The sequence below is a fragment of the Myripristis murdjan genome, chromosome 8 (genome assembly GCF_902150065.1).
Source record: "Myripristis murdjan chromosome 8, fMyrMur1.1, whole genome shotgun sequence".
Lineage (NCBI taxonomy): Eukaryota > Metazoa > Chordata > Actinopteri > Holocentriformes > Holocentridae > Myripristis > Myripristis murdjan.
The window spans coordinates 6,628,686-6,643,960 of record NC_043987.1 but is presented as its reverse complement, the minus strand read 5'-3'; the positions used below and the strand labels follow the sequence as shown (position 1 = coordinate 6,643,960).

At 39.3% G+C, this 15,275-nt stretch overlaps 1 protein-coding gene across 1 annotated transcript; it reads right to left on the bottom strand.

The window, feature by feature from the left end:
• Positions 1 to 125: 125 nt before the first annotated feature.
• On the bottom strand, positions 126 to 14,027 carry LOC115363414 (nuclear body protein SP140-like protein). The gene is made up of 16 exons (XM_030057620.1): positions 13,534 to 14,027; positions 10,939 to 11,113; positions 9,646 to 9,873; positions 9,239 to 9,358; positions 8,645 to 8,778; positions 8,481 to 8,525; positions 6,944 to 6,980; positions 6,029 to 6,109; positions 5,690 to 5,824; positions 5,333 to 5,472; positions 4,357 to 4,425; positions 3,390 to 3,523; positions 2,340 to 2,457; positions 2,048 to 2,122; positions 1,609 to 1,752; positions 126 to 1,466 (listed from the first exon to the last, which is right to left on the bottom strand). The coding sequence occupies exons 1-16, from the start codon at positions 13,675 to 13,677 to the stop codon at positions 1,368 to 1,370; spliced, it is 1,878 nt and encodes a 625-aa protein (XP_029913480.1). The 5' UTR covers positions 13,678 to 14,027; the 3' UTR covers positions 126 to 1,367.
• Between the last annotated feature and the right edge of the window lie 1,248 nt (positions 14,028 to 15,275).

The window sequence follows — 15,275 nt, the reverse complement described above, 5'->3', positions numbered from 1 at the left end:
CTAAAAGCTTCATTTGAGTATTTATTTCGTTAAAAAACAGACATACGGTAATAAACCAGGAAAAAAAAAAAAAACATTAAAAAGCTTGTACCACAATACTTTTATATTTACACTCCACAGTAAAATACTAAAGTACAGTCTTCATATTTACCCTATCTCCTATTTCTATTCTCTCTCACAGTCACAATCCATCTGTCTCTCTCTCACAAACACACACCCAGTCTGTGTCTGTCATCCCTCCTAAATAATTATTTAATTGCTATACAGTAAACCCTGTCCAATACCTGAGTTGATGTAAATCTGTACACATACAGATACATTTTCCTTGGCATAATATGGCCATGACACTGTGTAACTACATGATGTAACATCAGTGTGATACCAAAACAAAAAATGATTCAGTTCATGTGATCAGATGTTGGGGCAAGATACATGAACTGCATTTGCTCCTGGAGAAAATCTCTAAAATACTTTGAGTCAAAGTCAGATTATGCAGCCTCAAAGGGGAGGACACCCCAGCTTGATGAGTTCAGGACAAATCCATCATAACCCCAAAGACGTATTTCACTCTGTTGTTTATGTTTTTGTGAACATTTGACATCAAAACATTAGATTCAACACAGACATTTAAAAGTGTTACATTAATTCTCTAGGTTATTAGTCTTGGCATGAACCTGAGGGGTTTGATCCTTAATCAGCCTTGTCCTTAACATCAAGAAACATGAAGCGGTGTGCTCTCCCATTTCAAACTGCATATGGTCTGATTTAAGTTACCTCTATTTTTGTATAATTATTCAAAAAATGTGCAACTATAAAAAAAAAAAATTGTCTTACTAAAACCTACTGACAGCCACAAACCACAAGGTAAGTGCCAATCTCCCACAAATCTAAAATCTATCATTATTATTATTACAAATGCTTTCTTTGTTTCAAGAAAAGGAAGCCAAATTTGTTTCAAGAAAAAGTTTCAGTATATTCAAATAAATTGAATAATTTCATGCAAAGTTTTTCATGTTTTGAGAAAAAATTGGAATTTTAGACAGAATGCAAGATTATTACTTGTTGAAAAATGAAATGGTAAAGATACTATGGGTTAATAAGAATACTGTTGAATCATGCATTTCCATATCAGCAGTATCATTCTAAAATGAGATATTCTGGGTTTGAAGATAGTGATCCTTACCTCTGCAAAATAATCTCCAAATAAAAGAATTGGCAGTCCATGACTGGAAACATGATAATATTTCCAACAACACTAGAGTTTTGTTTTTTTTGTTTTTTCTTCTCCCAAAATGCATATAGACTTTTGGGAATTAACTCTTTGAACATTCTCCCAGTATGGTGGACACACAGTGTGAAAATACTGTTTATTGGTCCGTCTCCTCTTGGATGCGGAATACATTCTTAAACTCTCTGTCAAAAAACTCCTTCAGTGTGACGCCCACTATCCGGAATTCTTCATTATCCTGAGGAAACAAAAAATTAATCGAATCATAATAATGTTGCCTCTAAATCATTCAAACTTTTTCACAATGACATTCACCTGTTGATGCAAACCTTTGGATAACATGTGAGAAGATAAGCCATGAGTCATCTTGACTTTCTTACCCTGTTGAACGCAGCACAGTTGCTAAAGATGAGCTGGACATCAGACTCAAACTCTCCAACAGTCTGGTAGCATTTCTTCTGTAGCTTTTCTGATATCTTTTCCAGCCATATTGGAGTCTTGACTGAGGTGGCGTAATCTCTCACCTGTTGGCGCAAGGCAGAGATGAATGTAATTACTGAAAACTAAACATGGAGTATCTAAACTTACTAGAGAACATGATGAAAATGTGACTTCAGTGTTAATGTCAGTTACAGATCACCAATAACTCGTTCCAGAGACTAGTCGATGTTGCAATTGCTACTGGTTACTTAATTCATTTTTTGATGAATTACTACATAAAATGTATAATACTTTAGTATAGTACACAAGAGAAGTATATATATATATATATATATATATACATATGTGTGTGTGTGTGTGTGAAAGAAAGAAACTTACATGGTGTCTTGGATCTGTAGCAAATATTTGATCCTCATCTGCATTATACAGAGACAGGAGGAGATACTGGCATTCCTGTTGGGAAAAAATAGGGATGTGTCATATTGTATAGCCTGACTTGGATAGATGTATGGCACTGAATGACCGTTGAGTCTCAATGACGTCAGTCATCATATCAAACCCGCCCCATATCAGATAAACAGTTGTTCATACATGTTTGTTAGACAGGCAGGCAGGCAGATGGACAGACAGAGAGCAGTCAGAGTCAGAGATAGGAAGACAGTCTCCTCACCATCAAGTGCTGCGATATTGGCCGGGACAAGACAGTTTCACAGGTCACCTGTGCAGTGCGAAGCCACTGCTGAGTGGTCCTTAATACACAGAATGTACACATCCATTGTCTGTTATCTCTGTTGAAACACACACACACACACATGCACACACACTGTTTAGTTTAAATTCCACTGATATGAAAAGCACCTTTTAAAGGAGTCCTGGCTAAGAAAGCACCATCAAGATACCTCTGTAAGCCAACAGCAATGTATAAGCGAAAACCCTGAAGTCTGCAAGTCCAAAACATGCATTCAAAACATGCCTCAATAGAATTCACTACTGGCTCAATTTTTCATGAATGGAGTAAGATGGAAATTATGCATGTAGAAGATGCAGGTAGATCATATGCACTGGGATTTTTACTTTCCCAGTTACAGACATGGCAGACATGGCATCAGGATTAAAAGCACCAGCAATCCCTGCAATTACTATAAACCCCAGGATGTCCAGTAGGAATGTGAGATCTTTTCAATCCACTGTCAAGTAATACCAAGACTAGTGTGCCAATACTAATACTAATAATTAAAAGTCTTCTTGTATACATAAAACATGGCAAATTTTTGTGATTTACAGTGAAACTGGGTAAATGCATACAGTAAGAATTATATTTGAAAGCCTTTTGCATTAGTACTAAACTGCTAAATCGCACACTTCTTTGTTTTCTGTTCAATAAACAAAACACATTCAGTTCATCAAAAACATTCACCGAATGTTCAGTTATATGACTGTCCTTTTGGGGATCTATTATGTCAACTGGAACTTTGAAATAACTCCTAATAATGCCTTCCTTTCTTTGCTGCAGCAGAGCAGCACTAACATGTGTTCACTAAACATGTTCAGTCAAAAGTCTTTAAGAGATACTTCCCTTATTGCTACTCACAATGGCGGAGACAAAGGAAAGGAAGAAAAACGTTTAAAAAATCTACAATGCATAAAATCAAAAGCAAATATAAAAAAAGATCAAAATAATAAAGTTTTCAATATCTTGCCCCCCATTCTCAGAGCTCACCTCAACATGGAGTCTGTTACATGAGGCAGGTGACATTTCGGGTGGAAGGAACGAGGGCAATGATCACACACCACCAGGTCTTCCTCGTCGTGACTTCTACAGATGAAACACTCGTCATCATTCTTCTGATTCTCCTACCAACATGAAGGATCATCATTTAGTCACAATGTGATTAGTGTGGGCCTTTTGCATCTTTCTGCAGTACTTAGACAACTACAAGAATATTTTGCTTGTTTTCGAGATTTATTTTCTTGCCAGCCCCTAGAAACCAGAGATTAGCTCACAGGTTTTTTAATAGATTACGGCCGTACAACAAAACAGTGTGACATTTGAAATGTAAAATGCTGCACTGGACACTCCTGTACAGTGTGACATAAATGCAAGGCATATGAAAAAATGTTAGCTCTGACTTTTCTTGTCCTCCAGCCTCCAGTGGAATGGGGCGGGATGGGCACTCTTTTGTGAAGCTCAATTTGTCAAAAATAACAAAATTCATCAGGAAACACTATCTGTCCACCTCAAACGAATATGAATTTGAGGCAGATTTATACATTTTGTGTTCTTTTGGTAGGAACTAGTTCCCAACAAAAGTCTTTACCCCAAGGCCTTTGGATTATATATCCATGTCATATTTTTTTTTTTTGACAAAGCTGTTGCAGTTTAGTTTTTATGTACCTTCTTGAGCTCCACAAAACAAAACCTATCCAGTCCCACTGTCTTGGAGTGTCAAGAGATAGGGAAGACTGTGGCAGACTGGAAACCTTGCCACAGAGTGACTACCTGAATGGACAGACCGCACTCAGACTAAGTTGGCAAATATCATTTTTCATGTATTATGGGTGAACTGTTCCTTCAAAATATCCTTATATGTATTTTGAACTGCTGAATAAATAACTATTTTGATTCTGTGTGTTGACAACATGCTGTCCTCTCTGACAACCCAAACCTTACAGATACACAAACTTACCAGGCTTTCCTGATCTGGTTTGCAGAATCTGCATTTACACAGCACTGAGTGGATTTCCATGGCTTTCGTCTGAAACAGATCAGTAGTCTCTGTGGATCTTCATTGATGATTTATTGATTTAACATGCAAAATTTACACAAAGCCTGTAACTGTCATACTTTTTTGGCTCATGGTTACACTTGTCATTTGATCGTGATTCTTGAGAGCTTACTCTTTTTTTTTTTTTTAGCCTTCCTGCTTTCCTTTTCCTGCTGTCCACATCCATCTGTTTACACTGCATGTATGTGCATTATGACTTGCATCCAGACTTAGTGACCACTTCCATATCTGCTTTTCTGAGATCTAAGTGTAAATATATGATTCAGCACTGTTAAAAGTGTTAGAAATTAGATTTCACGTCTAATACAAACTATAACACATACTATATGGCCATGTTTGTGCCGCCTGTTTTGATGTCTTTGTATGTGAATGAATCCATATTTGATTCCTGGTACCAGTTCTGTCAACCAGTTCTGGTGGACTGGGATTTAGTCGCGTTACCTGGTAGACTGTTAAACTGTGACAACATGAACAGTTTAGGAGAAATGCCCCAGTTTTTGTACATTCACACGTGCCAATTTCTGTGCCTGCATATGATCGGATCACAGAAATCACATTGAAATGTCAAGTGTAATCACAGTCCCTCTCTGTCTCTCACAGACACAAACATACACTGTTAATAATTAAAAAAAGCACTGTCACACGAGAGGGAGTGCTGTTATACTGAATAGCAGCACTGTGGGCCTTGTGCCAATGACCAAATCACAGCCGTGCTGATGTAATAACACAACTTGGAGTGTGACTCGCCTTTTACACAGCAGCTACAAAGACCACCACTTATGAAGTAGGCTAACGATAATAATAGACAACAAACAACACACACACACACACACACACTGACTCACTCACTCACAGACACACCCCTCAGCGTGGTTACCTCAAAGAGGGCACCAAGTGGGTTCCCCTCCCACTCGATGTCTTTCTTCCAAGAAGCGTCCGGGTCTGAACATCCCTCCTGCACAAATTCCACTGGGGTCATCCAGCATTTTTCTGTGCGAATACTCTTCCCACGAGTCCCTAGTGGATGAACACAAAGATGAGGGGCCACAATTCAATGAGTGTAGTGATAGTTGATAGATATTGCATTGCAGTGGTGACCAGTTACAAGTCTGTGACAGTACAAAATGCTGTACTTGCAAGACATTAAACAGTTTAATATAGTATATCTTTTATATATTTAATTCTGCCTAGTATAAAAACACACGCACACACACACACATACACACACAGGTACCTGTTGCAAATCGAGATTTATGTAATGTTCCGGTTAAAGCTCCACATGTGACTCTGAACACTTTCTTGTTGTTGCTGTCATGGCTTCCACCTGGACTCTGCTGCGGAGACTCTTCCTCCTCTTCACTTTCATCCTCTATAATGAATACAAGTAGCACGAGTGCCTCAGAACAACCTGATCATGAGAACGTGATATTACCACCACTAACTGCTGACATGAAATGTCGAGGATGGACTGGTCAACCTAGGCAAACTGATGAATGCGGGTGTATAAATAAAGTGCTTTCAAATTTCCAATAACTTTTTAGGCCAGTGAATACTGTTCTTGAGAAATCTCTACCCGTGAAATCCGTGAGACTTCCTTCATCAGATGTTGATTTCTGGTCTTCCTCGTCCTGGGTAACTTCCTCGTCTTCATCCTCTGAAATGGGGAAAGAGACACATAGTCATTTCTAGAACATAAAGCTAATTTCTCTGAGTTATTTAGAAGCTATTTTTTCACCATCTGACAGTGGAACAGAGAACAAACGATAACTTTCCATATGATCAACAGATGGACAGAATCAGCACATGAAAGATCATAGTAACAGCAGAAAATATTACAGAAGCTATAAATAAAGAAGTCAAAACGAGGCAACAGTAAACATGTCCCCAACTAATGACCAGCTGCCAACTGTAAAATCACTTTGTAGTAAGCTGTGACTGTGGACGGGCAAAAGCCACTCGACAGTCCCTCCTCTGATCATAAGGTACTGTTGTGAAATTAGATGATGAAGCAAATAATCTTTTATCAAATTTATCAGCATCATCTCTTTATCGCCAAAGAGAGAGACCTGTAAACAACGGTTTCTGAAATAAATGCTGCTTGATCTGGGATGAACTGGGAATTTCCAAGTTCCCAATCGGAAATTTCAACTGGAACGCCACTTGAAGTTGGATTTCTGACTCAGAAAGTCTCACCAACTCTGGCCGAAAAATTCAAGATGGCTGCTCCTTGGATCCGCTGTAGTGAGAGCTGGAGTAGTATTCTGTTTATTAGCAATTCTGTCTTATCTGTGTCTCGTTAAATCAGCCGTACGCACAGTACTGTCCAACTTCTATCTGTACACATGTTGCTGTGGTGTTTGTATCCTGAAAATACTGCGTAATGCCTTGTTGTGTAGAGGTAGCCACAGGTAGGGCGCAGGGAGGCAATAACTTCTGCCTCCACAGAACAAACACTGTAAATGTGTAACTATAGAAATCTGCAACAAACCTGTGTCCTGTGACTGGTCTGAGGGGAACAGCGATTTCTGGGCCGTGCAAAGGACAGAGAGAAAAAAAGATACGTCACACAATCTGTTTTGAATCATTAAAACGGTCTGACTAAGGCAAGTTTATTGATATAGCCCTTTATCATGAGCATGTCAGTAAGGCCTTTACATGTGTGGAAGCAAAATACACATTTCGGGTGGCTCAGACTCCCTGATTGATTCAGACTTGCTAATTGACGGGCCCATCCTGTCGTCTGGGCCCGGCCTTCAATTCTTTAGGCATACACATGAACACTTACCATGTCTTTGTTCCCATTTGGAACCGCACCCTACCTGATCAGTGGTACTGTTATCTGTATATACTGTTTACTGTGTAAATTGTGCTTCGTATCTTGCTATCCACTTTGCTGCTGTGATGTGTGAAATTTCCCCACAGTGGGACTAATAAAGGAATATCTTATCTTATCTCATCTTACAGTACCTTGATCACTGTCTTACAATAGCTTCCCTCACCTTTTGTTCTCTGCCTATTTACATACTGTCTGTACTCACTGTATAAAGGTCTCCCCCTGACATTGCTCTTGGTCAGCTCACCAAACCAGATACCCTCTGTGTCGGTCAGTTCACCAGTGTGCCGGTATACTTCAATAAACTCACACCATTACAGCAAACTCCTAGATTGGACTACAGTGGGTTTTCTTCAACACATGCCATACACATGTCATATGCCATTCTACTTAAACACAACAAATGGGACTGACTGATCCATAGGGGGCGCTATGATAAGCCCTCAAATTCTAAGGCCCAGCCCTGCTGTGCCGGGCTCCTTCTAATGAACCACAGCAGAGAATAATGTGAAATTTAGCATGTACAGGAACTACGTAAGCCTTTACTATTTGCAAAAAACAAACAGATCAGTCAAACAAATAGCTAAGTTATAAATATATTTTCAGACATGTAAAATCATAACCAAATAATCTCTACAAGTTGCCGGAAATACAGACGAAGAAGTCTTCAGTCTTCTTCTTCTGTGGCTATTTCTGTCTTTTCTCCCATCGATATACTGCATGATATTTAAGTCTTTCATTAGCTGAAGGCAGACTGACGTCTCCTGGCTCTTGCTGCTTTTCGCCATGCTGTAGTGTGAGCCATGTCGTTTTCCCTGCTTGCAGTAACCATAGCAACAAAGACGCCCCAGAATTCCTTGCGAATCGAGCATGCGCAGTCGTGACTGAATATTCCGGTATGGAGCATTTTCCGACTAAGGTGTTTACATTCCTCAATATTCCGGTTGGAACAGGCATATGCCAGGGGTCTTATTCGGAATTCTCTCCATGGAATTCTCAATATCCATCGGAATTCTCAATATGACCTTAATCAGGTTCGGTGCGTGTTTACATGACACGTGCGCAACCGGAATATTGCGAATATTCTGAATAATACCGGGATATGGTGTGCATGTAAACGTAGTCATCGTGCATTTTTTGACATGCTGTGGTAACCTAGTCACTGCGGCTCACAGCTACATTTTGCTGTTACCTTTGTGCTCGCTCTCTTGTAGCCTGGGGTCTTCAGGTGTCCATCCTGTAGTGAATTCCAGAAGGAACAAAAAGAAAAGCAACAAAATCCTAATATGAACTGATCTGGCAAAATATGTCACATGGTTCTACACATAATTTAAAATAAAATATCTTGAATATAACCTTTATAAGTTTTCCCAGGGTGGTGTCCCTACATCGGATGCTGAGTTTCCAGTTCTTAAAACTAGTCTTTCCTGAGAACTTCTCAAATTCAATTGGAGTAAACCACTTGTTGTCGACCACGATGCACTTCATCCCTGAAACATCCCAAAAAACAAATCAAAACAACAGACAGAAAAAAACTAATAATCATAATGGTAGATCATATAAAGTATTATTATCATTATTATTATTAGTAGTAGTAGTAGTATTGCAAGCACACATCATGTTGTCTATTACAACACAGAAGGCCTGTTTGTGTCTTTTTCTTGACTAACTTTTTTCTGTGATTTAATGTTTTTAGTAAGTGTTTTCCTCCTGGCACTCATGTATTTTTTAATAATCAGTAACCAAATGCACAAATTATTACTGATTTCTTATTAATTAAATATAAAACAAGGCTATAATATCATTTCCCTCTGTTGTTTCCCCTTATGTAACAGTTCTTTCAAATATGAATTGTAATGGTATTTTGCTCTCCTAATTACATCACACATCCAGCATTTTTTTTTTTCTTTTAGTTACTGCAGACATTTCAGATTACTTGTCCTCTCTGACCTTTAGCCAGTCTGTCTCTGTTGAGCGTGCCCTCCTGCTTTCCACAGGTCACTGGTAGCTGGGTTTTATAGATTGGCCAGTTCCAAATGTCACCCATCTGTCCCTTCTTCAGGGGAGAACCTGGAAGAAGAGCACGAGAATTGGATTCCTTGATCCATATGAGAATTTATCTTTCGTTTATACAAATGCTAATGAAAATTTCCTCCTCATTCAAGTTTAGGTCCCTCTTACTGCTACAAGGCCAGGCAGAATTTGTCTCAGTAAGGATGAAAAACTCCTCTGACATTTACACTGCACGACAAATTCCAGTGCCGCTGATTAAAATGGTGCTATTTATATTTATCTTCACAAAATAAGACATCCAGCTCTGTAAGAGCGTAGTGTGATTGGTAGTGGGAATGACATACCGTAGGTTGGTTTCTGGAGCTTCTTCTTCTGGCCTGGAGTCATCTGGGAAGATGTGCTGGGCTGCTCATCTTCATTATCAATATGCTTTGTTTTCTGTCTCTTCTTTCCCCCCGTTTTTCCCCTTTTGCCTTCCTCATCCTCATTTTCTGCAGGCTGCTTCCTCTTCTCCTCTTTTGTCTCTATCCTTTCCACCCTCTCAGGTAGTTCCCCGGAAAACTGGAAGGACCCTGTGTTTCAATCATAGATCACAGATTAGACACCAGCAGCTTCCAGACCAGCAGACCAGCAGTTTCATCATCCTCGCCATCAATATCATTAACTGTAAAAGCACCACCATCCTCATCTTCACTGTCATAGCAACTGAAATGTTACCACTTATACCACCGTCATCATCATCACCTACACCACCCGCATCATCACTGCAAAAATCAACCACCAAAAACAGCATCATCATCATTATCATCATCATCATCATCATCATCATGACCTGTAGCCTAACACCATCTGGAATGAAACTGAATGTCAGTGTAATTAACCTTTGTCTACCTAAATTTTGAAAAGATCCCATCTTTACAGTGTTTGGATATTAGTTATAAAATTTGACAGCTAGATAGTGGTTACAGAGGACATGATATCACTTGAGAGGTGAACATTTCATCTCATGAAACAAAGCCCCTTACTATAAGCAAATGTATTTAATATCAAATTTATTTATTTTTATATTTATACTCTATTGTTATATTGTGTATATTGTATATTGTGTACCTTGTTTCTGAGTCATCTCTCCTAATGCTGCTGCCTGTAACAAATGAATTTCCCCTATGGGTTATAAAAAAAAAGTCTATCTTATCTTATCTTATCTTATTTAGTAGCCAATTTATTTTAGTGATGCTATAATCCTTGTGATTTTGGCACAAGCATGTTTCATCCACTTTTTCAACACCTTCTTTGTCAAGATTTGTATTTCAAATATACATGACAAAGTGTGTGCAAATAAGACTGGTTCGGAGTTGCTGTAAGGTTTATATTATTCACTTTGACAAGGCTAAGCTAACGACCCATAGGAACCGAACCACTGAGAGGTGAAAATGGTATCGAACACCTTGTCTCTGTCTGGTTAAGTCGGAAAAAACGCTTTAAGTCAAGTGTATTTCTGTAGCCCTTTATCTCGAGGACGGCTCAAAGAACTTTACAGAAAACACTGCCGTCTAGCCTATACTGAGCAAACCAACAACCACAAAATTTAAATCTTTGTTATCAACCTCCTCCTAATCAAAAGGTGAGCGGCTGACCGTCAAAGAGGCTGTTGCGCAGCAGTCGCAGGACGGGGTACTGGTTTATGATGCTCTCCGTGAAGACGCAGGTCCAGAACAGACGAATGTGCTGTGGCCGCTCACTCTCCAGCCAGTCCAGAATCCCATAAAGACCTGTCTTGATGTTGTCTTTGCTCTTCATGCGAATCACTTTCTGCACAGATGTAGGTATCCATAAAAAAAGAAAGAAAAAAAAAAAAACAGGAGTGCATCATTATTATTAATAGTTGGGCTCTTAACCAACTTTCCATAATATTAAACAGGTCTACTGAAAAATTAACAAAGAAAATAATATAAAATAAAATAAATAAAACCAATACAGTACAGTTTTACAGTGATAAAAATAACATGAATAATTTACCCCATAATGGAAATTAATTGACTGTATTTTTCACTTTTAATAAAAAGGTCTAACATTGAGCTCATATTTCCTACATGTGGTAAATAAGGGATGACTAGATAAAAACAATTTTAATTTTGTGGTAATTTCTTGTTTCAACATGATCGGGGAGATTAAGCCTACTTGTTTTGGCTGCTACGTATACCTACCAGTAGTTTGCAACACAAATCAACATAATTAAATTTTGTTTGTAATTTTCTTAATACTATGTCAAGGATCTGCCTTTTTTGCCTCTGTGTTGGCAATTTTTGCTTGTCAAAATTACTGAAACAAGTCAAACAAAGAACTGGGATAATCTCACAGAAGCATCTCACTAAAAACAAGATTGATGGATATTTTTTAGCCTGAATGACAAGGGCCACTTGTTGTGCCTTGTACTCCTGCTTGGTTTGTAGATCTACAGTGATACCTGCTGGCATACTGTGAGATACACAACCGCTCTCTGGGAACTTCAGCACAGGGAGTACAGTAAAATTTCTCTAAATTTTGTGTGTAGACAGAAAATGCCATGGTGACGAGTAATCCACTGGAGGTATGAAAAGAAGTATTATTGAGATGTTTTATGTAGACATAAATATGCTGGGATGGAAGCAACAGCGCATCTAAATGTAAGCGCTAAGCTCACTTCACCAAAGAGCATATAACTTGTTACTGGAAGACTGGGAATACCCGAGGAACAGTTACCTTGACAAGTTCAACTCTGTAATTTCAGATTTCAAAGAACCTAATGACCTCACAAAATGAAAAATAATCCTAGGAGAGGGAGACCCCCCCCACACACACACTGCTTTGTGTGTGGAGACCTTTCGTAGCTATAATCCACAGAGATCCTTCTCCTGTCCAAAATGTTGACAACAGCAACAAACCAGTGTGGCCACTTGACATCACCTAATTTTCATACGAGGCTGATCTGCATGATTAACAAACATAGTTCAAAAACGTGAACAAAATAACCCTTATTTGTGATTGGCTATAACAAACATTATGGTGCATATGAGCTTCTCATTTGCACTTGTGCAGCTCTGGCAGAGTAAATGACACGCTGTTCTCTGGGCCGTCCCACTGACACTGACCCACAGAGGAGCTGAGGGGTCGGGGGATGAGCCTCATAGTGGTCCCCTCTCAGAGGACATGTGTGTGAACATAGTTGTGCTCCCAAAGTTTAGAAAAAGTCACCACATTTGTCACTATTTGCCTCTTTTTAGGAATGAAGGTGTCAGGGGAGTGAAATCTCGCTAAATTTGGTGCCACAGTTGCCAGATTGGTGACAGTGGTTTTCCACACAGAGTGAAACCACCGGCTTCAGGCTGATGGTAACCGCCTGACTGGCAGAGGGCATGACTATTACCATATCACTTCTGTCCCACCACTAAAATCAAAGAGGTACACATCACATTTTTACACAAAATCTGTCTGACAAACCTATACTTCTCTGTTTTCAGATATTAAGAACAAATGTAACTTCTGCAATGATGAACCTGAATCTGTAAAGCATTTATTTTACCACTGTAAATATTCAGTTACTTTTTCACTTCGAATGAAAGAATAAATATCATGTATAAGAAGTCATAATGTTAAAACTGAACGTTAACATGTCATTATTTACTTTGAACATGATAAATCCAACAGTGGTTTCATGGTAAACTTATTGATTCTGTATGGCAAATTTAATATACATAAATACACAATTTCAAAGGTTAACCCCAATTTCATTGTTTTTTTTATGTGAATTTAAAGACTATATAAAGACTATCAAACTTACAAACACTGAAAAAGTAATAACACTGTCAATCTGTGCACTAAAATCCTTAAAAGGAATAACTGATGTGTTGTATTCTCATTCTCTAATGATTTTATATTAATTCAGAGTATTTCTCCCCATATGGCTTTTAATTCATGCTACTGTTTCCTTGTACATCATTATGTATAGCTCATATCTCCAATATGGGTATATTTTAATGTGTTTTCAATGAAGACTAATAAAAAAAAAAAAAAAAAAAACACTCTGGACAGCCTTTCCACGCAGGCGCGCCGTTGCGCGTGATTAAAAAGGCGCCACTCCACCGACTGTGACGACATGAGGGTGTGTGTGTGTGTGTGTGTGAGAGAGAGAGAGAGAGAGAGAGAGAGAGAGAGAGAGAGAGAGAGAGAGAGAGAGAGTACCAACACCTCACCTTGTAGTCATCTTCCGGAACCAGATTATGGTCCCTGAGCTTGTTGAGGAAGGTCTGCGGCTTTTCCATGCACGACATCTCCGTCTTGTTACAGTGGAAGAACCGCAGCAGCTGCTCATCGTCCAGGAAATCCAGCGGGTCCATGAGCGAGCTGTCCCACTATACACACACACTCAAACACACACACACTGGCCCTCCACAGTGATAAACAAACCGTCAGGGAGCAAGCGGGATCCGTGCAGTCCACAGAGATCCCCGCCTGGCTGCGAGCGGCCTGGTGGTGAATTAGTTTGCAGTCCCGCCGGAGCCTGAAACACTCTGCCGCGCATTCATGTCCCGCTCCTGAGGCTCAGGGTGATCCAGGCACCAGTCACAAAACACCAGCGACAACAATGACTTATATATCAAGAATCAAAACAAAAGTCAAAAGGCGAGCATGCGGATGTCCTCCCAGCGGTGATCAAAGCCTTTCGGGTGTGATTGCCCACAGAGGCTTTCTCACTTCCTCCTTCCAGTGACGTTCAGAAAGTGAAAGTAGTTTTTCTGGTGTTCGGCTTGTTCGCCGGACTACAGGCGCGGTTCAGAGGCAGACAGGGGGGAAGGGTGCACAGATCCCGACCAGGCCATGGCAGACCACCCACAAGCCCCCCCTCATTTAGAGCTTCAGACAAGTGACAAACATAGACCACCCCTGCAGAGTGGTGGGAGCTCTTGGAAACGGGGTGTAACACACGGGTAAACTAGATGCATCTGTGCATCTGAGCACAGAAAAATAATCCTCATATCTTCTTGGTCTTTTTTTTATCTGCACTGCAAATGCACAGCTGTCCCCAAATGAGCCCCATTTTGCAACAAGAACAATTTTGGGTGGTTGGAACTTGTTTGTCAAATCTGCAACTTACTTCAAGTCAGGAGTATGACACCATTTCAGGTTTGAAGACAACTGAAAAGGCTGTGTGGAGAAACAAGATTTGGCAAAGGGAGATTTCCTCTGTCCTGCGCATGCATTTCATTTTATTTATTTAATAATAATAATAATAACAAAAAAAAAAAAAAAACAATAAGAAGGATTTAAATCACAATAAATTATATTAGATTGGTGACGTGTTCAATAATAATCTTTTTTGTTATATATTTTTGGAGTAAATTTAGATTTGTTTTATAAATGTTTGGATTCTTTTTTCATTTTCTTTTTTTCATGAATTCACATAAATATATGAAAAGAAGATGTGGGAACCATGGACTGCTGAAAACAAAAAAAAAACAAAAAAAAAATAGCAAACACAACACACTAAACTGGCTTGGTGATGCAGCGATAAGCAATGCCTTTCTTTACATAGTCTTTAATGCCTTTTTTGCCTTTCTCCCTCATTGCCATCACCCATGTTCCTTTTAATCACTGAAGTGGATTTAATTGGTGAAATCAGTAAATCAACATTTCACTGGCTCAGTTCAGGTATCCACATGTACAGGCATCTCGAGGTTGGCAGAAAGCTCTGTATTAACTGGATGTAAATGAGTTTATAGATGCAATCAAAACATAAATCACGGTGATCTCTGAGAAAATAAACAATCATGTGCAAGGATTTATCAAGCAAATATTTAGCTCCCTCAACTGGGATGTTGGTCATATCCCTCCAAGCAGGGGTGCGGCCAGGGATTTTGGGCCCCATGAAAGAAATCTTATTGGGCCCTTGTATAGCCGACCAATAGGCAAACCTTTTTATTTCAGGCCTTTCAAG

What these genes read in the sequence shown, in the direction of transcription:
- LOC115363414 (XM_030057620.1), bottom strand. Translation starts at nt 13,677, where the DNA reads ATGGACCCGCTGGATTTCCTGGACGATGAGCAGCTGCTGCGGTTCTTC. An exon ending in CAATATCGCAGCACTTGATG is followed by an intron (nt 2,123 to 2,339) that starts GTGAGGAGACTG and finishes TTTTCCCAACAG; the next exon opens with GAATGCCAGTATCTCCTCCT. An exon ending in CTACAGATCCAAGACACCAT is followed by an intron (nt 1,753 to 2,047) that starts GTAAGTTTCTTT and finishes TTGCGCCAACAG; the next exon opens with GTGAGAGATTACGCCACCTC.